General features: G+C 46.1%; 2 protein-coding genes across 2 annotated transcripts; both read right to left on the bottom strand.

Annotated features, from left to right (window-relative positions):
• Positions 1 to 1,630: 1,630 nt before the first annotated feature.
• On the bottom strand, positions 1,631 to 21,817 carry LOC144713617 (protein ACTIVITY OF BC1 COMPLEX KINASE 7, chloroplastic-like). Its single transcript, XM_078588259.1, has 8 exons — positions 21,329 to 21,817; positions 19,609 to 20,512; positions 18,863 to 18,947; positions 18,152 to 18,248; positions 3,078 to 3,171; positions 2,900 to 2,954; positions 2,666 to 2,755; positions 1,631 to 2,387 (listed from the first exon to the last, which is right to left on the bottom strand). Exons 3-7 carry the CDS (start codon positions 18,939 to 18,941, stop codon positions 2,727 to 2,729), a joined length of 354 nt encoding a protein of 117 aa, XP_078444385.1. The 5' UTR covers positions 18,942 to 18,947; positions 19,609 to 20,512; positions 21,329 to 21,817; the 3' UTR covers positions 1,631 to 2,387; positions 2,666 to 2,726.
• Positions 10,791 to 18,141, bottom strand: LOC144713949 (uncharacterized). The gene is made up of 2 exons (XM_078588692.1): positions 10,909 to 18,141; positions 10,791 to 10,832 (listed from the first exon to the last, which is right to left on the bottom strand). Exons 1-2 carry the CDS (start codon positions 12,472 to 12,474, stop codon positions 10,791 to 10,793), a joined length of 1,608 nt encoding a protein of 535 aa, XP_078444818.1. The 5' UTR covers positions 12,475 to 18,141.
• Positions 21,818 to 22,824: the final 1,007 nt, after the last annotated feature.

The raw sequence follows: 22,824 nt of genomic DNA, 5'->3' as shown, positions 1-22,824 counted from the left end.
CCAGGCGCTTGAATCACACAGAGTGCGACTGGAATCACCAAAAGCAGTCGGCAGCAGAGTTTCTCTGCGTGCCATATTGTTTCGTGCGGTTCGCTCTGGTCGCGCTAGAAGACACTATTCTTTACACGCAACTTTGTTTCCGTTCAGTGAGCGTGCAAAGGTGCGTTTGAGGTCAGCCACTGCTCAGGGAGTGTGCAAATACAAGACCAACCCTGTCTTTTTTTAAAGACTCTGTGTGGGTCAGCCCATAAAGATCTTTGGCCTGTCGCGTGCATCTCTTTGGCTTCTCGTGTTCTCCGTCTTCGAACTTTCTCTCTAATTTTTTTTGTCCGTTCTTGTTCATTACGCTTCCCGGGCCATGGGGAATGTCCTTTAAAATTTTTGTCCGCGCTTTCCCTCTCTAGAATTTTTGACGCCCCGGCTCTTTATTGGGTGCATCGCGTGTGGATACTACGCTTTTGAATCACCCCCCGCAATTTCTCACTTTTACTCTCTGCAAATAGTGTCTTCGAATAAAAGCCTAATTTGGATATGGGCCCCTGGGTGCGCTGTCATTCCTGCAGTTACATGCATCACTTCATCCTGAGGAAGGAACTTTGGAGCCGTCATTACAAGTAGGACGGCGGTGGAGGGTCCCCCAGGCGCTTGAATCACACAGAGTGCGACTGGAATCACCAAAAGCAGTCGGCAGCAGAGTTTCTCTGCGTGCCATATTGTTTCGTGCGGTTCGCTCTGGTCGCGCTAGAAGACACTATTTTTTACACGCAACTTTGTTTCCGTTCAGTGAGCGTGCAAAGGTGCGTTTGAGGTCAGCCACTGCTCAGGGAGTGTGCAAATACAAGACCAACCCTGTCTTTTTTTAAAGACTCTGTGTGGGTCAGCCCATAAAGATCTTTGGCCTGTCGCGTGCATCTCTTTGGCTTCTCGTGTTCTCCGTCTTCGAACTTTCTCTCTCTAATTTTTTTTGTCCGTTCTTGTTCATTACGCTTCCCGGGCCATGGGGAATGTCCTTTAAAATTTTTGTCCGCGCTTTCCCTCTCTAGAATTTTTGACGCCCCGGCTCTTTATTGGGTGCATCGCGTGTGGATACTACGTTTTTGAATCACCCCCCGCAATTTCTCACTTTTACTCTCTGCAAACAGTGTCTTCGAATAAAAGCCTAATTTGGATATGGGCCCCTGGGTGCGCTGTCATTCCTGCAGTTACATGTATCACTTCATCTTGAGGAAGGAACTTTGGAACCATCACAACATTAACTGTAACCCTTAACCTAGAATATACCCCACGGCTATAAATATTCCTAACCGTAACCGTAACCCTAACACTGGATAGTGAAATTCAAGAAGTGCACTTAGGTATCACTATGTGACGTTGGAAGCGCGGCCCATTGCAGCCCAGCCACTGTTTGGACTGTTGGAGGGTTGAGCAGGACCTTGAGTGGGCAGCCTTTTCTTTATAACGTTATGCAGTTTTCTCTCTATTTTCATATCAATCACGCTTTTTGTTTCCCTCGTGTTTTTGTTTTCATTACGCTCTCCCCAGAACCTTTTATGGGAAGCCAATTGCAGGCAGCCCATTTTTTTGGCTGCCCGTGGTCAACAGGACCCTTTATGGATTGCTCATTTCTGGATTACTAAATGGAGGCTTATTTATGGCAGCGAATTTCTGTACACCCCATCTACTAGCGGTGGCGGCGCCATCCCCGCCGCCGGAAGCACTCTATCACCGTCGCCGGCGGGCACTCATCACCGCCAGGCCCACGTGGTGGTGCGGATTGGGGTCGCCGTACTCCCCGGGCCCACCAGGCTGCCGTGGCGGGTAACCATAGGACACCATGCCGGAAGGCAGGCAGTGGAACTGCACAGAGCACAGCTGGCACAGTCTGGCACAGTCTGGCGGCGCTGTCGCTGCCCAGTCCTGGCCAGCAGCCCTCCACGACCATAGCTAGCATAACTCTGCCAACGGCATCTTGATTGTGCCCATCTCGACTCGAAGAAGAGAGAGAGAGAGAGAGAGAGAGAGAGAGAGAGAGAGAGAGAGAGAGAGAGAGAGAGAGAGAGAGAGAGAGAGAGAGAGAGAGAGAGAGAGAGAGAGAGAGAGAGAGAGAGAGAGAGAGAGAGAGAGAGAGAGAGAGAGAGAGAGAGAGAGAGAGAGAGAGAGAGAGAGAGAGAGAGAGAGAGAGAGAGAGAGAGAGAGAGAGAGAGAGCTGGATGTAGAGTGAGAGGGAGAGAGAGCCGGAGGTAGAGAGAGAGAGAGACTGACAAAGACAGATAGAGCGAAAGAGAGAGAAAGAGAGACGAATAAAGACAGATAGAGCAAGAGAGATAGAGAGAGATCAAAGGCCAGATTGCCAGGAGGACCCGCATGAAAGAAACCGGTCCTGGAACCTGAAGAAAAATAATAAGGATTTGATTAAACAAAACTAAAGGATAAATTCAGCAAAAAATATGTTAGATAATGGATTTTATTCTACGAAAACTACCAAAAGGAATATCTATTTTCATCTACTACAAAAGAAAATTTTTTGTGAGTGTAAAACTCTAGAGGATATTGCCTTCGATGTAAAGGCAACCAATCTAATGGAGCTCTTTGGATTATGCTTTGATATAAAAATTAATTTTCAAGAGTGAAATTAAAACCCAGACAAAGAATCATAAAGTCTTACTTGTATCAGATAAGCTTCTACTGCACGTGATGCAATCAGCGAGCGTTCGTATCCCCTTGCATCAAGCAGCGCCGAATTGTATCTTAACTCCTGCCACGCCACAATTCACATCACCAATCTATTAGATGTAATTTAACAGTTGAAAATATGATCGAATATTTTCTGTTTAACTGTTGAAAGAATCTCAGCTTTGATATAGTGAGATATCAACATGGTAGGAAACAGGCAGCTAACCTGGAAAGTACTCCAACGTCAACACTTTAGGCGAGGTGTAATCCCAATTGACAAACTGCAGTTCAAGGCACTGAATTAATAGACGGCTTTTATTGATGAGAGGAAGTAAATCGTCATGCTAAAAAGTTTCTGATATTACATATAACTTAAAAAATTGACATCCTTATATGACACATACAGGCACCCGAACCCATTTTATATTGCGGAAGTCACGGCGGAATCTATCAGCATTTTTTCCTTCGTTCACATAATCGATTTCTTCATACAATATCCTGAAAATTGTCAGAACTGTAAAGTTATGAACGGAAGTTATCAGTGAAGCACAAATAAAAAGTGAAACGAGATAAGGAAGAGGGTGACAGTTAACATCCCCAGACAATTTTAACTGTTTCCGCTGTGGCACCGTAATTGTTTACCCCTTATTGTTTCCCATTACTGTCTTCCATTATCATAAATTACACGGAACTGGGTTATCGGGTCTGTCCGATGGCCCTACACCATTGTGTATATAGGTTCACAGCATTAAACAGTGTTCACTTCCCGTTTAGGGTTAATAGAGTATTCTGTCATTCTCTGTCTTCTTCCCCGAATTAGGGTTGCAGGGTTTGAGAGAGGTTCGAGGTTGTTAAAAAAAAACAAGCAGCCTAATAACAAATTTGTTGCATCATTGCAAAGCAAAGTATATAAAAAATTACAGCTCAACTACGTGAAGCTACCTAGAGGAAAGAGCAAAACTTTAAAAAGTTAATAATAGGTGTCAGCCCAGGCTTGGATCGCACTGTACTAAGAAGAGAAACAACACAGCTAAGTCTGTTTATCAGGTGTACATGTGCGTATCGGGTCGGATTAACTACAGCCCAATACGAGGTACGACAGCTAGTGTAACGGTCAGATTAGCCTCAAATTGCGTGTAGCACATGAGACGCACCTGCTACATTATAACCTCATCACCGTCCATCCATGGGACAATTATTCATTGCTCATACCTGACCCCAAAAAACCTGCCTCTGGATAATGTTCTCCATGAAGAATTCATAACGGATGATCTCTCCCTTTGGGGAAAATCCCTAGTCTTGTTAAAAAATTATAGAGGCAGTGCACTTAATACAGAGGTGGGTCCCCTCTCCCCACCCCGTTAAGCTTATTTCTCATTTAGCTATCCTTGTTACTCCTTTAGTTAGTAGTGCAGAGTACGATATTTAGTCACACGGACTGAAAAGACAAGGTAAGATTATTTTATAACTGCGAAATCTGTGTATTTCCATTGTATAAGAGCGGGTTGAATATGCATGTTTTGTTATTTATAAATACGTTTATTTAAATACAACGAACTCCAACGGAACTGATACCAGTCGGTTCTTCGCCAACAAATATCAACGAAGGAAATGGAAGCTGAAGGACTAAAGTCGCACGTGAGAGCGACGCCCGTACGTGCGAAATGGCTATTGAAGAAGCCGGCGACAAGAAGTGGGGGCCAGAATGATTTTGGCGATCGGGCAGTTGCACAGCAGCTCAGGCTGGGGCGGAGCAGGCCTCGTCCAGAGGAGACTAGCTCAGCTGAGCAGTTCCGTTTCTATCCTTCTTCTTCCTAACCACCTTCTCTTCTTCCCCACGAACCCTAACTCTCGTGTTTCTGGTTATTTTGGTGAGGGTTTACCCTCAAACTCATCCTCAGTGGAAGTTGAATTCTCATTTTCTTCTCTAACGGTATTCTCAGACCTCCGAGTGTATCAACTGGTATCAGAGCCGAGCGATCCCATCTTCAATCCTACGCAATGAGCAACGTGATGGAGGACGGCGTGGACAAGGGCAAGGGACTTCTCAAGGAACCGGCGGACACTACTGAACTCCTTGCCAATATTCTGGTGCAACTACAACAGATGACCTCGCGGCTAGAGGGCCCCAATCCAAAGTGATGGCGCGTCACCACCGGTCGTCATCGAGCCAGCAGAAGAGGAGCAGCAGGACTTCCCTGACTCAGCACCCGAGGAGCCGGCACTACCCAGCTCGCCACCGAGATGAGTCCAGCCACCACGACGAGCCGCCGCAGCAACACGGGATCCCGCATTCCGTTACTCGGCATGACGCGGACGCCGACCACCGGAGCACACCGTTACAGTCGGTTACTTTATCTTATAGTTTTTCCCTTTATTCGTATTGTCGTGTAGCGGGGGAAGGGCCCATAGGCGGAACCCTTTTCCCCCTTTTTCTTTTATGTTGGGCCTGACAAGCCCGTTTCCTATTTTCTTGCTTATTTTCTCTCCTTTTCTTTTGTGTTATTGGACTAAGGAAGGGCCATCTTCACCCATATATAAGGGGAAGAGGTGGGCGCTTCCCTTACCTTGACCTAATTTTTGAAGAATTGCACTTTGAGAAAGAAGGGTCAGGTCGTGGAGAAGAAGAGAAGAAAGAAGAAGAAGAGGAGAAAGAAGAAGAAGAAGAGAGGAAGAAGAGAAAGGGAAGAGAAGGAGAAGGGAAGGAGACCGTCGCCGCCGAACAGCCGCGCCGCCTCAGCCGCGCGGCTGCCTTCCGTGCCCGCGCAGCCAAGGCCGCCGTCGCGCCGCCCCGCGGCTCGAGCAGCGCCGACGCCGCGCCGCGCAGCCGCCCTCCGTGCCGCGCCGCTAGGGCCGCCGCTGCGCCGCCCGCTGCCGTCGAACCGCGCTGACGCCGCGCCGCGCAGCCGCCTGTCGCGCCCGCGCCGCTGCGCCGCCCGCCGTCGAGCCGCACGGTCGCCGCACCGCGCAGCCGCCCGTCGCGCCCGCGCCGCTGCCGACCAGTCGCGCCGCCCTCCTGCCGCCGGACCTCGCCATCCCGTCATCGCCCTGCTATTTCCGGCCGCCGGAGTCCGCCCGCGCCGCAAACACCCTGCGCCCAGGCCGTCGTGCAGCCGCCCTCTCTCGCCCGGATCGTTGCCTGCCGCTCTGAACGCCGAGGCCGCCGCACTGCCGTCCCCCGGCACCTGGACCATCGCTTCGCTGCTTCCCAACCCAGAGCCGCCGCGTCGTTTCCCCGATCGCCACACTCCGTGGCCGCCTGCTACTTGGCCTCAGGGCCGCTCCCCGAGAGCCCTGCAAGTGGTGCCCGCCACGCCTTGCACGGGATCGGGATCTCGCCTCGTCGTGGCTGCTACGTTACACCCGCGTCCGCTGCGCGTGTGCCGCCTGCGCGCTGGGCCCGCCGGCGCCGCACGGTCCTAGCAGCGCTCGCCAGCTGCGCCCGCTGGTGTGCTGTGCGACACCCGCGGCGCGTGGCAACAGCGCGCGCGCCGGTGCATCGTGCGCCGTCTGCAGCGCCCGCTGGCCGTGCTCACCGGTGCCTTATGCGCCTGGCCGTGTGCCACCGTCCTCGCAACGTGCTCGCCGTCCGTGATCCGCGCGACGCTGGGGTTCCCGTTCCGCTCACACCGACGCCGCCGCCCCTCCGCACCAGTCAACCTCCGGCGCCCCCGACAACTCCCTCCTCCGGAACCAGTTGGTACGAAGATCCCGTCGCCAGCGCGACGAAGGTACTCTGCTTCCCTCGCCCCTTTACGTCATTTATTTCCTTCAGTATTCTTTCGTATTGCCTCCACCGCGCTCTGGTTAGATAGGTGAGTGAGACAGATTGAGAGTACGACGAAACAAAGACGAGCGTCTTACCTGTCCGGTACGAGTCGGGACGCCCCGACGCGTGTGAGCATTCCAGTGGGAGTTACCCCATTTGACGGCGTGCGCGCCCTCGACCCGCCTCGGACGACTTGGAGGGCTGGTTCAACCTAGCTAGGCGACCCCGTCCCCGCTCCGGATTGGCTCTCATAGCTTGTCGGCGCATTGCACGTACCATAGTCGGACCATCATCCTCGTTATCGTCATACATGCATTTCTGTTCTCCGCATATCCATCGGTTGACGTCGTGGACGTAAACTGATTAGTTAGTGATACGACACCGAGTTCCTACCCTCGGTGACGGTCGGACGCCGTTGAGACGACGTCCGGCATCACAAAGAACATCCGCCCAACAGCCCAGTCCGAAAAGAGGTACGCGCGTGTTCCGTCGGCTCCAGAGGATTCTAAGATGGAGTCTCGTAAAGGAGATCTGCCCTATTTCAATGGCACAAATGCTCAAGCGTGGCTCAACTGCGTCGAAAGGTTTTTCAAGGTAAATCGTCTTACCGATTCAGAAAAACTGCACTTAGTCTCGCTGCATATGGAAGGCGCCGCGCAAGTGTGGTTCATATATGTGGAAGAGAACTTCGGCCTGGAGCACTGGGTGGTATTTTGAGAGTATTTCGAAAAGAGGTACCAGCTCTCACCCAAGTCCCTATGCGAAAGGTTCATGAATCTCCAACAAATAGGGTTGTCTCTGATTATACAGCCGAGTTCGAGGATCTTGCGGCCTTCCTGTCACACCTACCGGCGAACGTGCATGAGACAGCTTATCTCAGAGGTCTTCAACCAGATATTCGATCAGAACTGAACAAATACAGACCATATGGCATTCAAGACATTATGGATTTTTCGTTGGAGGCAGAAAGTAACTTATAATTGCAAGACGCTCGGTCGGCCGGGAAGGCGTTGGTCAGGGACAACTCCAGTGCACCGTTACGCCACCGAGGAGGAATGCACGTCACCCCAATGAACAAAGGACCCCTCAACCACTACAACCCGCGCAATCTACCGCAATCAAACAAGGGGAACCAGGCTACCCAGGCCGGAAAGGGCAGACTTACCAGACTGTCCCCGGAAGAATTTTTACAACATAAAGAGAAGGGCCTTTGCTACTGATACGAAGTATCAAGGAATAGAAATTCAATGAAGTTCCACTCTCCACCGAAATGGATAGTCTGACAATGTTAAAACGGAAATGTATAAATCTTGGAGATGATCCAGACGACTCCTCCTCGGGAGCTCCTTCTCGATCTGGCGGTCCTTCCTCCTCGAGGTAGAACTCCTCCCTCCAAGCCGATAGCAGAGCCGCAACCGCAGCTCCACCCTTCCCCTCTGAGACTGAGGATTCAAGATCAAGAAAAGCTATATTCTTTACCTGGAGACTCCTCCTTTATTTATAGGTCTATGCGGGAAGTTCCCGCCCAATTCACTTGGTTTGGTCAAACGACCGTTGACCAGATCTGGTCTTCCTTCTTCGGTAAGTCTTGGAGTAGCGTCTATCAATACTCCCCCCATGAAAATTCAGCTTGTCCTCAAGCTGAAACTCTGGGAATACTTTCCTCATTCTATGCACCTGCTCCCAAGAGGCTTCTTCCTGCGGTAGATTGGACCATTTGACGAGGACTTCCATGCCATATGGGGTCCGACGAGTTTTAAGTATGTCCTCCGGGTAGACCTGCCATACATAGTCATCTGTTAATTCATCTGGCAACGGTTGGATGTTAGAATGATGTGGCCCTACTGCTCTTTTGAGTAAAGAAGCATGAAATATTGGATGTAAAGTAGCAGTTTCAGGCAATTCTAATTTGTATGCAACTGGGCCGACTTTGTGTAAAATCTTGTAAGGTCCGAAAAATTTTGGACTCAGTTTTTCGCAGGCTTTTTGCCAAAGACTTCATCCTATAGGGTCTTAATTTTAAGTAGACTATTTCCCCTTCTTTGAATTCTTCATCTCTCCTGTGTTTATCAGCTTGAGATTTCATGCGAGACTGTGCCTTCGCTAGATGTTGTTTTAAACTGCTGAGAACCTGATCCCTTTCGGCCAGTAACTGATCGATTGAGTCAAAAGGAGATAGGGTGGATCCGTAGCGTATTAAGGACGGAGGCTCTCGTCCGTATACTGCCTTGAAAGGTGACATCTGAATAGACGTATGGAATGAAGTATTATAATTGTACTCTGCCCAGTGTAACCATTGCTTCCACTTTCTGGGATTTTCAGATGCAAAACATCTCAAATAGCATTCCAGACCTCTATTGGTTACTTCAGTTTGACCATCGGTCTCCGGATGATATGACGAACTAAATTTGAGGTTGGTACCCTGGAGACGATGCAATTCTTTCCAGAAGAGACTTGTAAATATATTGCCCCTGTCTGAAATAATGGAACGTGGGATTCTATGCAGCTTTACGACTTCTCTGGTAAATATTTCTGCAATGGTTGATGCTTGAAATGGGTGTCGCACAGCTATATAGTGACTGTATTTACTCAGGCGGTCCACAACCACCAATATTGCATCTGCTCCTTCTGACTTGGGTAAGCCTTCAACGAAATCCATAGTAATGTCCTCCCAAATCTGATTTGGAATGGGTAAAGGTTGTAGCAAGCCTGCTGGCGATAGTGTAGATGCTTTATGTTGTTGACAGACTTGACAACAGTTTACATACGTCTTGATTTGCTTCCTCATGCCCATCCATGTGACTTGTTGTGATATTCTTTTCAACGTTCTCTGAAATCCTCCATGCCCCCCTACATTAGAATCATGAAACTCCTTCAAGACTTTCGGGATTAATGTAGAACCTGTTGGTAGGACTATTTTTCCTTTATACATAAGGATGTCTTGAACAAATGAATAACCGGGGAGAGAGTCACTTCCCGTTTCAATATTTTGTATGATCTTGCTCAACTTTGGGTCGTTTTTGACTTCTTCCAAGAGTTTGATTTTATCCAACCAATGTGTCAAGGAGATAGAATTACACTCCCCTGAAGTACCCTGCGGAGCCCTTGATAGTGCGTCTGCTACAATATTCCTTTTTCCCGGCTTGTAATGTATAATGAAATTGTACCCAAACAACTTGGATACCCAACGATGGTATTGTATCGGCACTTCCTTCTGATCTGTTAAAAAACATAAGCTGATCTGATCAGTGTATATATTGAATTGATTGAACATTAAAAAGTGTTTCCACTTTTGGATGGTCCACACCACTGCCATTAACTCCCTTTCATAGGCGGATTTGAGTTTAGCTCTATTAGAAAATGCTTTGCTGAAGAAAGCGATAGGGTTTAGGGTTTAGGGTAATAAAACTGCCCCCACTGCATAATCGGATGCGTCAGTCTCAATACTGAAGGGTATCGCGAAATTTGGTAATCTTAACACTGGTGTTTTGGTCATGGCTTCTTTCAGCTTAGTAAAGGCAGATCGCACTTCTTCATTCCACTTGAAAGAGTTTTTCTTCAAGAGTGACGTTAAGGGATGTGAAATTGCAGCGTAATTAGCAACGAACCTCCTGTAATATCCTGTCAGGCCTAGGAATCCCCTTAGTTCTTTAATAGTTGTCGGTTCCTCCCACCGTTGAATGGCCTTGATCTTGGTTGGATCTGTGGAAACTCCTTCAGCTGAGATTCCGTGTCCTAGAAATTCCACTTGTTTACACCCAAATTTGCATTTTTTTGGGTTGATATACAAATGGTTTGCTAGTAATTTGAAGACTTCAGTAAGGTGATTTTCGTGTTGTTGGTAATCCTTACTGTAGATCAAAATATCATCGAAAAAGACCAGTATAAACTTGCGTAGATGTTTAGCAAACACAGTATTCATGAGAGATTGGAAGGTAGCTGGAGCGTTTGATAAACCAAAGGGCATTACCAAAAATTCAAAATGCCCATGATGTGTTTTAAATGCCGTTTTGTGGATGTCATCTGGGTGCATACGAATTTGATAATATCCAGACTTCAAAATCTATTTTGGAAAAAATAGACATACCATGGAGCTCTTCCAATAGTTCATCCACCACTGGTACGGGGAATCGATTGGGAATAGTCATTTGATTTAAGGCCCTGTAATCCACACAGAGTCGAAATCCCCCATCTTTCTTTTTTACTAATAGTGCTGGGCTTGCGAAGCAACTCTGGGAATGTCTGATCACATCCAGACTAAGAAATTCGTGTATCAATTCTTCTAAAATATTCTTGTGAATATGAGAGTACCTGTAGGGCCTCTTGTTAACCGGTTGTGACCCGGGTTTCAAGTATATCTGATGATCACATTCTCTGACTGGGGGTAGATCTGTGGGTAGTTCAAACACATGTGAAAAATTGCGTTTTAACCCATGCAAGAATTGAGATATGGCAATAGAAGATACCTCTAAATGGAGACCGGTAGTATGCTCATGAGTCTCTGAGATTTGATGAATAGAGTCCTCCCAGTCCAGATTGGCTTGGTCGATCTCGAATCGCGAATACCTGAGTGAGCTTAGTTCAGGATCGGATATGATAGTATGGATCCGACCGTCATAATGGAATTTGAGCATCAGGTGGTGATAATTACAGTGAAACCAACCCAATCTTTTTAGCCATGGTATTCCCAATATCACATCACAACTTCCAAGTGGGAATGGGATAAAATTTTGCTCGAAGACCAGACCTTGGAAAGTAATAGGTAAGTTGAGACAAATTCCATTGGTCTGTTTGCAATGACCATCGCCCAATGCAATTCTGAACTTATGATAAGGGTGAACCTTGATCTTTAATTTCTGGATTACCGTTGGTCGAATGAGTACAGTAACTCGATGATTATAAAGCTCTCCCCAGAGCCTGAAAGAACCATGTCTAGGGCCCGTATCTGTACTAGGCCTCTGCAGGGACATGAACTCTCCTCCCATGAGTGGTTCTTCATCTAACTGCATCAAGTCTTCTTCTGTGATGGGTTGATCCAGCTCTTCTATATCTTCCTCCAGCATGTAGATGCTGAGTTTCTTCTGACAATGATGGCCCGGTGTATACTTTTCATTGCAACTATAACAGAGCCCCTTTTCCTTTCGCTGCAGGAATTCTTCAGTCGACAATTTTGTAATTCTCTTTTTACTGTTTCCATGAGTTATATCATTTCGATGCGGAGCGTGCACTTGCCTTGAATTTTGAGGGTTGTTTTGTATCTCCATTCGCTGAAAATAACTTGGTCTTGATATATACTGTGTGGCGACCTTGGGTTGGGCAACCAGGACTGTAGTCTGGCTCTCCTGCTCTTCTAATATGGCAAGATTGCTCTCCGCTTCAATAGAGAGGTCCATAATTTCTTGAATGCCTTCTGGTCGGTATTTATTTAATTCCACTCTGACTTCTGGTTTGAGCCCCTTGAAATAAGCTGTTTCCTGGATGTCTGGTTGTACATGCGATAGGAATGCTACTAAATCTTCAAACTCTGATCGATATTCCGACACCGTCCCAGTTTGCTTGAGATTCATAAGCTGTGTGCATAGAGATCGTGTAGAGAGTTTATAACGCTTTTCAAAATGTTGACGGAAGATAAGCCAATGCTCAAACCCGAAGTTCTCTTCTGTATAAATGAACCACCCTTGAGCTGTTCCTTCCATATGCAGGGAAACTAATTGTAGCTTCTCCTCATCTGTCAGCCTGTTAATCTTGAAAAATCGCACAACACAATTTAGGCAGATTTGAGCGTTCGTACCATTGAAATACGGCAAGTCTCCTTTCCTGAACATGACTTTTTGATCCGTAACAGAATCTTGATTTACTTGTACTCTTCCACACCTTGAAGAATCTCGTGGTCTAGCTCTTGACGATGAGGCTGTATTGGCCTCTAGCTTTGAATTCATAGATTGTAGTTGTTGGAGAATTCCCGATAAGATTTCCGCTGGGATCGGAATATCCTCACATCTTGACTTCTCTTTTTCGACTTGATCTGCCATGGCACTGTGCTCGTAGTAGATCTTCGGATCTTCTGGCTCTGATACCAGTTGATACGAAGTATCACGGAATAGAAATTCAATGCAGTTCCACTCTCCACCGAAATGGATAGTCTGACAATGTTATAACGGAAATGTATAAATCTTGGAGATGATCCAGACGACTCCTCGGGAGCTCCTTCTCGATCTGGTGGTCCTCCCTCCTCGAGGTAGAACTCCTCCCTCCAAGCCGATAGCAGAGCCGTGACCGCAGCTCCACCCTTCCCCTCTGAGACTGAGGATTCAAGATCAAGAAAAGCTATATTCTTTACCTGGAGACTCCTCCTTTATTTATAGGTCTATGCGGGAAGTTCCCGCCCAATTCACTTGGTTTGGTCAAACGACCGTTGACCAGATCTGGTCTTCCTTCTTCGGTAAGTCTTGGAGTAGCGTCTATCAGCTACCACTGCAACGAAGTGTTTACTCCAGGACACAAGTGCTTGAAGAAAGTCAGTATATACATGCTCCAAGAGGAAGAGGTGGAGGAGACACAGCCCTTGACGGAAGAAGACTACATGCAGTTGGACGAGAATCCATTATATGAATATGACTATGCATGTGACCACCCCCTCTCAGCCTACCCAGATCCATGGCTCAATCAAACTGTGGGGTTTGGTTCATGGGCATCAAGCGAGAGTACTCATTGATGGAGGGGCTACTAACAACTTCATTGCCCCAAGCTACATCAAGAGCAAGAACATAAGGGTTCGGCCATATCACACAGTCGTGCTGGGAAACGGATCTCGCAGGTACACCACTGGCCTTTGTATCAACGTACCCGTCAACCTACAAGGCTACTGTTTCGAGCAAAATTTTATGCCGCTGCCACTGGGTAACATGGATGTGGTTCTTGGGATTCCATGGTTGAGAACCCTGGGATGGTTCCACTGTAACTACAATCACCTTATGCTCAAGATTGTGCACCATAATGAAGTCATTACAATTAAAGCGGATGAGGAATTTAATGGCTATCGGTATTCTTCGTACCACAATGACCAGGCGCATGAGAACTGGGTGAATTCTATTGAAAAAACGGACTGGCTCAACCGTCAACCGCAAAGAAGGATAGAAGAGGTATATGCCTTAACTTCTACTTCCTCTATACACAAGATCACTCATCTTTATCCCAAAGTTTTTGCAAAACCAAGCACGCTTCCACCCCCTAGAGATTGTGACCATCGCATCCATTTACTCCCAAATTCCCAACCTGTTAACATCAGGCCTTATCGGTATTCTCATATACACAGGAGCTTCTAGACATGAATATTATACGTGCATCCAACAGCTGTTTTTCCAGCCCAGCGCTACTAGTAAAGAAAAAGGACGGGGGCCATCGTCTTTGTATTGACTTCCGAGCTCTTAATAAATTGACAATTCCAAACAGATTTCCAATACCGATTGTGGAGGAACTTCTCGAAGAATTACACGGCATGACTGTCTTCTCTAAACTGGACCTCAAGTCAGGATATTATCAAGTACGAATGCACCCAGAGGATATCCACAAAACGGCGTTCAAAACTCACCAAGGTCACTATGAATTCAATGTGATGCCTTTTGGGTTGTCTAATGCACCTGCCACCTTCCAGTCCCTGATGAACAATCTCTTCAAATTATATCTCAGACGATTTGTGCTGGTTTTGCTTTATGATATTCTGATTTATAGTCGCAATGACCAACAACACGAAGAGCATCTCCAGATGGTATTCAAAGTATTAAACAACCACACTCTGCATGTGAACCAGGAAAAGTGCCAGCTAGGCCAAAAATCAATACATTATCTGGGACATTTGATATCAGCGGCTGGGGTAGCCACGGACCCTTCCAAGATAGACGCCATCCTCAATTGGAGATCACCCACAAATATTAAACAACTACGGGGGTTCTTAGGGTTAACCGGGTATTATCAGAGGTTCGTGGAGGGATATGCTACCCTAGCCTTCAACCTTACGGTCCTACTCAAAAAGAATTCCTTCGGATGGTCACCAGAAGCTGAAGCCGCATTTCAGAAGCTGAAAAAGGCCCTGACCACGGCCCCGGTGTTGCAACTGCCGGACTTCTCCAAGCCCTTCTCAATAGAAACCGATGCGTCGGGCCTTGCTGTTGGCGCTGTATTAACCCAGTCTCAACATCCGGTTGCCTATTTCAGCCGAATTCTATCCCAAAAGAAAGAGAAATCAGCTTATGAAAGAGAACTTATTGCAGTAGTATGGGCAGTTCAGAAGTGGAAACACTATTTGCTATTCCAGAAATTTTTTATCTATACAGACCAATTCAGTCTGAAATTTCTAAATGATCAAAAAGAGATTCCCCTGCATTATCATAAATGGTTGACCAAACTCTTGGGGTTCGATTTTGAAATTCACTACAAGGCAGGCAAGAGAAACGTAGCTGCTGACGCCCTCTCCCGGTCCAATTTGGAAGAAGAGCAAGCTAGCTACGGTGCCTTAACCGTGCTCCACTGGTTTGATCGTGCCACGATTACCCAAGAAATCTCAGAAGACCACATCTTACAGAAAATCAAAGACGCAATAACCCTGGATCCTTCGGCATACCCAAATTTCTCTATTTCTCAAGGGCTTCTATGTCACAAGGGGCGGATAGTTTTGACCGCTGACCCAAGTCTTATTCCAAAAGTGCTTCTGGAATTCCACGACTCCACCGTGGGTGGTCATGCCGGATTTCAACGCACCTATCATCGTATTTCTCAGCAGATCTTCTGGAAGGGGATGCGCAAAAGAATCAAAACGCATATTAATGAGTGTTCTGTCTGCCAACGGCACAAGTTATCCAACCTCTCTCCATCAGGCCTACTTCAACTGTTAGAGCATCACGGCCCAGTTAGGGCTAATTTTACTAACTTATGAGCCTGAGGCCATGTACATGTAATAGACTAATCCTAGGGATCTAATGGAAAAACTAACCTAAAGTGGATTTAAATAACGGCCCACTAAGGACCCATTAAGGGCCCAATAGTGAGGGGCCCATTTAGGGAATATATTAGGTCCATTAAGGACCTAATATATGCTGGGCCTGATTTATATCAGGCCCAGCCTCCAACAGCTATAAATATAGCTCTCAATTCTGCAGCTTTTCCAACGGTCAGTTTTTGACCGTTGGACAAAAGCATTAACCTCTCTCTCTCTCTCTGTGAAAATTTGTATAAAAGGGGGCATCTGTTCAGTAATAAAGATCAGTTCATTTTGCCCCAATTTCTCTGTCTCTTCTCCACATTCTCAATTCTCTCTGCAGTCCACTATCTCATCTTTTTCTTCAATTTATTACATCAACCACTGCCAATTCCAAATCAAATTTGGGAGGATGTAACTATGGATTTCATTGAAGGTCTCCCTAAGTCGAATGGTTATGACGCAACCTTGGTGGTCGTGGACAGATTAAGTAAATATGCTCACTATTTTGCTATGAAACACCCATTCACTGCAATCAGCTTGGCCGCATTATTTGTCAAAGAAGTGGTCAAATTACATGGCGTCCCAAACTCCATCGTGTCGGATCGTGGCAGTGTGTTCACCAGTCAGTTTTGGAGGGAACTGCACAAGTTGCAGGGCACTCATCTCCGATTCAGCTCTTCCTATCACCCGGAAACGGATGGACAATCTGAGGTTACAAACCGAGGATTGGAGTGTTACTTACGTTGCTTCTCATCCGAACATCCCACCAGATGGAATCAATGGTTACATTGGGCTGAATACCACTATAACACCTCTTTTCACTCTTCCATCAACACCTCCCCTTTCAAGGCAGTCTACGGCCGGGATCCCCCTTCCTTGCTCCGCTACGGGTCCCCTCCATCCCCATTTGATTCCATCGACAAGTTACTGCAAGAACGAGATCAAATGTTGACTGCCCTCAAGCATCACCTGATTCGCGCTCAAGGTCGCATGAAAAAACAGGCTGATAAGCATCGCCGTGAAGAAACCTTTCAAGAGGGCGATCGGGTGCATCTCAAAATACGCCCTTATCGTATGAAATCCTTGGCAAAGCGCCCTTTCGAAAAATTGGCACCCAAATACTTCGGACCCTTCACCATCCTTAAAAAAATTGGCCCCGTCGCCTACCGCCTAGACCTACCCCCTCATTCCCTTATCCACCCTGTTTTCCATGTTTCCCTCCTCAAACGAGCCCTTGGCCCCTTAAACAAACCCCAACCCCTTCCTAAATTTCTAACTTCCGAACAGGAATGGCAGGTTACGCCAGAAGAAATCCTCCAGGTTCGCGGATCGTCCCAAAGGCCCGAGGTCTTGGTCAAATGGCAGCACCTCCCACACTATGAAGCTACCTGGGAGCAAGTCGCCAGGATGAAACACGTCTTTCCTCATTTCAAGCTTGAAGACAAGCTTCGTCTCCATGGGGGAAGTATTGATACCAGTCGGTTCTTCGCCAACAAATATCAACGAAGGAAACGGAAGCTGAAGGACTAAAGTCGCACGTGAGAGCGACGCCCGTAATCTATGCGAAATGGCTATTGAAGAAGCCGGCGACAAGAAGTGGGGGACAGAATGATTTTCTCGATCGGGCAGTTGCACAGCAGCTCAGGCTGGGGCGGAGCAGGCCGCGTCCAGAGGGGACTAGCTCAGCTGAGCAGTTCCGTTTCTATCCTTCTTCTTCCTAACCACCTTCTCTTCTTCCCCACGAACCCTAACTCTCGTGTTTCGGGTTATTTTGGTGAGGGTTTACCCTCGAACTCATCCTCAGTGGAAGTTGAATTCTCATTTTCTTCTCTAACGGTACTCTTGGACCTCCGAGTGTATCAGGAACCTCGTGAAAGTGAGGAATAGGAAATATCAGCAATTAAAACTAAACGGATATAAAAGAATGTTGACATTGTCCATTATTTCATGTCTCTCTTTTGCTTCTGAAACAAAAAACTCAGGAAATGAGGTCGACATCTAAGATACATCTATAAAGGCATCTGGATGATAGGTTCTATGCCAAAAATTATAGACGGGAGAACAGAGGCAGAACAAGTCAACGCCCCTCTGATGAGAGACGCTGACCGAGGGCTGAATCAATAAAGAGGGAAGGGACGGTCTTCCCATATAAATAAGACGACTACCCAAGCAGGAAGGTATCCTGTGATTTTCTTGGGAATCAAGTCGGCGGTTACAGCCGAATAGGCCGAAGCAGCAGGGGAGGCTACCCCTGCTGATCGGAGGGAGAGCTCGAGTCACGAGCTGCCCGAGGAGGTGGGAGAATAGACTATGATCGACGCAGTTAGGAGCTTTGGGAGAAGAATCCGGTAAAGACGAGGAATGAGCATCTCTGTGGTGGAGGGGTCGTCCAGATCTGTACCGGTCTTTAGATTCGATGTGCTACGCATTCTACAAATATTAAGACCGACAATTGTGGAGATCTATTGATCATTGATACTTTTATCGCTATCATAGGGATAAATGGATAACGGTTGCAAGGATAGGGGATTATTTTCGCCCTTGTTATATACCCTCATTATTTCATGTATTTAAATCGGGATGGTCCAAATAAAAAAAATATTTGCATGTGTCCTTCAGACCTTTCCCCGCATGTTTCAGGAGTAGGACATAATATGCCATGAAAATCGACATGACTCAGATGAACTGGTCATAGAGAATTAAAACAAGATTAACAGCAGAGTAAGGCTTACTTGGAATATCCGTCGTATATACCGATCCGATCATTAGACGGATCCAATACCAATGTTTCACTTCTCTGAAAATATTCTGCTACGAGTTTCAAGTTCCCTATAAGAGAGTCGCTCGTGAGAAAAGGAGATAGTATTAACCAATAGAAAGTGAGATATAATGTAATGAGAACGACTTCCAAAATATAAAATATATCCAACGTATGTCCTCGTTTGAAAAAAAATCAAAACACATTCAACCAAGAATGCGCCATAACTGAGACATAATCAAGCATAAGACTCCAAGTAATAGATTTGGACGCCATCTCTCTTTCTTTTTTTGTCGTTGCACTCACTCCTGGCAAATCTTTTCTCCTCCGACAGACTTTAAGCAAATCAGATACATATGCATGCACTATGTTGAAAACCAGAGTAAAACATAGATATCGCTTAGATTCTTAGTGTGCACCACTTTAAAAGTCTCACGATGATTGTCTTCGACATTTCTTCAAAAGAAGTGGTCTTTGACTAGCCACGGATACTGAGAGATAACTAAAGCCAAACTTCCTCAAAATACCTCACGTACATTAACATTGATTCGTGGAAATAATAGTTATGTTAATGAAGTTGGGCTTGCTAAAAATGAGCTGAGATAATGTTAACCCAGCCATTTTTAGGCCATTAAACACGGACTATCAAAAGCGCAAAAAAAAACTAGAATTTCATGTCCCTTACTGATATCGATGTCAAAAAATTTATTCAGGCCAGGCCGTTGAATTTTTACAACTTTCTCGCCATTAGGCAGGATTGCCATGTGCACCTACATAAAGGATACAAAATTTTGGTCAGGCCATACAATTTGCATTGGTATTAGGAAAGTGCTAACTTCAGAATAAAACAAACGGACAATCTAAAATAGTTATAATCAGAGTAAACCCGCATAAAAATACGAAGGGCCCATTGATCTCACATTTTATAGGTCACTGGGCAACCCTGAGAAATGATTTGCATCTCTGTATGTTATTAGGTCGATGAAACGCACTTCCACTGGTTACTTATATGGTATAAAATAGATTATAAAATTTAAAATCTAAGAAATGAGTATAATACATCACATTGTGCACAATATACTATTGTCTCGTTTATTGTCCTTATTTAATTTCGAAAGGACTCAAAGGCATCTCCACTGATAAATGAAATATGTGAATTCTGTTTCGGTTAATACGCTAATTGATACCAAAAGATAGTATCACTCAGGAACCCCAAAAGAAACCCAAACGGGAAAAAAAACCCATCAGGTAAATAGAAGATATGAGATATCCGGTAAAATGTAAGAAGAAACCAGGTTGAAAAAATTAAAGATAAAAGATGCTCTTGGTTTCCATTCATTAAATTCTTTTGGCAAAATTTCTCAGACACTCATGAGTGGTAAATGATTTTCAAAGAGAAATATTCTGAAGGTTTTTGAGATTAGGGACTACCTGTAACTTGGCGAGCTCTTCAACAAATTCCTTTGGAAACAGGTCAAAAGACCCCGGTGGACGACAGCTGACCTAGCTTTATAAATGCAGGCCCGAGTTGCAAAACTCGTTCCTTCAGCCACGGTGCAGTCTTTCGCCTTCTTGACTTATTCGGTGAACATGAAAATACCAGAAAACTTATGACAGAAGCCAACCAGTAATAAACATTTAAAGATAATCGATCAGTTCAATATAATGCAGTACTAGAGATATTTATCTCTTATGGGACATCTTTGGTAATTTCATGACAAAACAGATAGACGGTTGATTCATGTGCCTGTTTGTCTTCGGAGAAACCATCCGGATAAGCCCATTTGGCGTTTTCCAATAGGAGGGGTGCACGAGCAGATAGAACAAACGACCACACATCTAAAGACCTTTTCCATGAATTGTAATCTTCCCTGGCCCAGCTGAAAGTTTCATCCGAGGGCAAAATCCAAAGCTCTTCAGTGAAAGGCTCATAGGAGATTTTAAGTTTGGGAGATTTTATGAGAGAGCCATTGCTCTTCCGTTTTACTCAACTTTATCCATTAACGGCTAATCTCAACCCATTTAACGGGGCTCATTGGAGAGTCCCATTTAACGGGCTTTTTGTTAACTCAGTGGTGGGAACCAACTTTGAAGCCCCCACATTGGGTGAAATAACAGTAGATTCAGCTTGTTCACCCTGAGCATGCACGCAAAAGACAGCCCCATTATCGTAAGATCTTCGGCTGTTGATTCCAATTCTAGAGAATCTTCCATAGCTGGTAGATGCGACGAAGGTGAGATCCTCAGTCGGTTCGACCTGCTAAGTTAACTCAACGTGGGTTTGTAACAACCCTGAGAAGCAAGCACGGCTGTCATTCCAAGTTCTGCGTCGAACCTGAAAGATAATCCATTTGTCAATCAAAGCAAGAAAGCCAAGAAAAGCTAAAGATGTTTCCGTAATTCGTGAAAATATACAGGATCGAATTCGTGAAGATGTCAACGTAATGAGATTAGAACATGGTCGCCAAGACAAAGAAGGAATTAATGAAAAGATTTCTTTCTAGCAAATAAAGCGCCATCCAGTAATGGTGTTCAATTGAAAGTAATAAGTAACGTCGCAATCAAGCAAGCTTTTCCGGAATCCCAAACTAACGGAACATCAAACATATCAGAAAAAAGTAACTCCATCAGTCCGTTTTCCAACATGAACACGACACATACGATACAAACAATACTGGAGAAAATTCAGACGACCTACCCAAATCGTGATGAAAAAAATGCCAAGGTGAATGGCACGAACACCTTTGGAACCGTAATAAGAATAGATCGCTTTTTCGACGACAACGAAGGAATCCATTACAAGTTTTTCCGGAAACTTGTAATTGAAGCAAGCAAAACTGAAGAAAAATCAAATCACCTACAAAAATCCAGATCCAAAAAGATCGCCAAGGATCTAATTCAAGCAAAACTGGAAGCAAAAATCCTAAACAATGAAACGTGTACTGGAGGCAAGCAAAACTGAAGAAAAATCGGATCAGCTACCAAAATCCAGATCCAAAGAGATCGCCAAGGATCTAATTTCTCATTACATCGCCCGATTAAAGTCCAAAACAATAAAACGTGTACTGGAAGCAAGCAAAACTGAAGAAAAATCAAATCACCAACAAAATTCCAGATCCAAAAAGATCGCCAAAAACACAAATGAGAGTACCTTCAGAAAATCTCTTCTCCGCCCCGTCTTTTACCGCGAAGAGAATTTCATACCGACGGGGAATCCTGCCAGATCGTCCACTCTATATGTGGTTCAAAACGGAAGCTTCTTCTTTCGACTTTCTTCTCTTCGTTCAATGAAAACCCCTACGGGACCTCATATGTGCGGCCGAGGAGAGAGAGAAAGCGAGGAGAGCGAGAAAGATGGGACCGAGGAGAGACAGAAAGCGAGGGGAGAGAGAAAGATGGGGAGACCGAGGAAAGCGAGAGATGCACAGAGAGACCGAGGAGAGAGAGAGATGCACAGAGAGACCGAGAAGAGAGAAACGGAAAGACCAGGAGAGAGATATGCAGACTGCAGAGACCGAGTAGCTGGAGGGGACGGAACCCCCCCCCCGGGCCGCGGGACCTCATATGGGCGGCCCATTTCGGGCCGCCCATTGTTTGGGCCTTCCAGTTCGGGCAGCCCATTGTTCAAGCCCCACGACTTTGGGGCCGGCCAAGCCCCCATAAAATATCCCTAATAGGCGGCCCATTGGCCCCACCCATTCTTTCGCCCGCCCGAATTCCTACAAAGGCCCTAAATAGGCCGCACATTACGGGCCATACACACTGGGCCCGACCGAGGGCCCTGCAGGACGCCAAAAGAGCGGCCCATTTCAGACCTCCCATTTTTTAACCCTAACACTAACCCTAACCCTAATCACCCTAATCCTAATCACCCTAACCCTAACCCTAACCCTAAGAACCTAACCTAACCTAACAGCCTAACCTAACAACTAACCTAACAGCCTAAACCTAACAACCTAACCTAACCCTAACCTAACCTAACAACCTAAACCTAACAGCCTAACCTAACAGCCTAACCTAACCTAACAGCCTAACCTAACAGCCCCAACCTAACCTAACCCTAACAGCCTAACCTAACAGCCTAACCTAACAGCCTAACCTAACAACCCTAAACCTAACAGCCTAACCTAACAACCTAACCTAACCTAACCCTAACAACCCCAACCCTAACCCTAACCCTAACAACCCTAACCCTAACAACCCTAACCCTAACAACCCTAACCCTAACAACCCTAAACCTAACAACCCTAACCCTAACAACCCTAACCCTAACCCTAACCCTAACAACCCCAACCCTAACCCCAACCCTAACCCTAACCCTAACAACCCTAACCCTAACAACCCTAACCCTAACAACCCTAACCCTAACAACCTTAACCCTTGTCGCTTCGAAGTGTTGCGGCGCTTCGGATTCACGGATGCGTTCATTGCACTTGTCGATGCCTGCATTAGGGAGAATCACTTCTCCCTTCTGATGTTCCACTGGCTTTTTCACGGCTACGCGGGGTCTCAGGCAGGGTGACCCTATTTCACCTACCCTCTTTATATTGATGGAGGAGGTCTTCAGCCGATCGCTCACACGGGCGATCAACCAAGGCCTCATCCAACCGTACTTTACGAAGAGGGGTTGCCCGATTCTCTCGCACG

The sequence above is a fragment of the Wolffia australiana genome, chromosome 16 (assembly GCF_029677425.1).
Source record: "Wolffia australiana isolate 7733 chromosome 16, ASM2967742v1".
In the NCBI taxonomy this organism is placed as follows: domain Eukaryota; kingdom Viridiplantae; phylum Streptophyta; class Magnoliopsida; order Alismatales; family Araceae; genus Wolffia; species Wolffia australiana.
Note: the sequence above shows the minus strand (reverse complement) of the source record. Positions and strands in the feature narration are given on the sequence as shown.

Excerpts from the sequence above, each read along its gene's own strand:
- LOC144713949 (XM_078588692.1), bottom strand. The coding sequence starts at position 12,474 with ATGGCAGATCAAGTCGAAAAAGAGAAGTCAAGATGTGAGGATATTCCG. Across the intron at positions 10,833-10,908 it reads CTACCGGTCTCCATTTAGAG|ATCTACCCCCAGTCAGAGAA; the intron begins GTATCTTCTATT and ends AACTACCCACAG.
- LOC144713617 (XM_078588259.1), bottom strand. The coding sequence starts at position 18,941 with ATGGCAATCCTGCCTAATGGCGAGAAAGTTGTAAAAATTCAACGGCCT. Across the intron at positions 18,249-18,862 it reads ATTTTTTGACATCGATATCA|GGAACTTGAAACTCGTAGCA; the intron begins GTAAGGGACATG and ends ACTCTCTTATAG. Across the intron at positions 2,756-2,899 it reads GACGTTGGAGTACTTTCCAG|GAGTTAAGATACAATTCGGC; the intron begins GTTAGCTGCCTG and ends GTGGCGTGGCAG.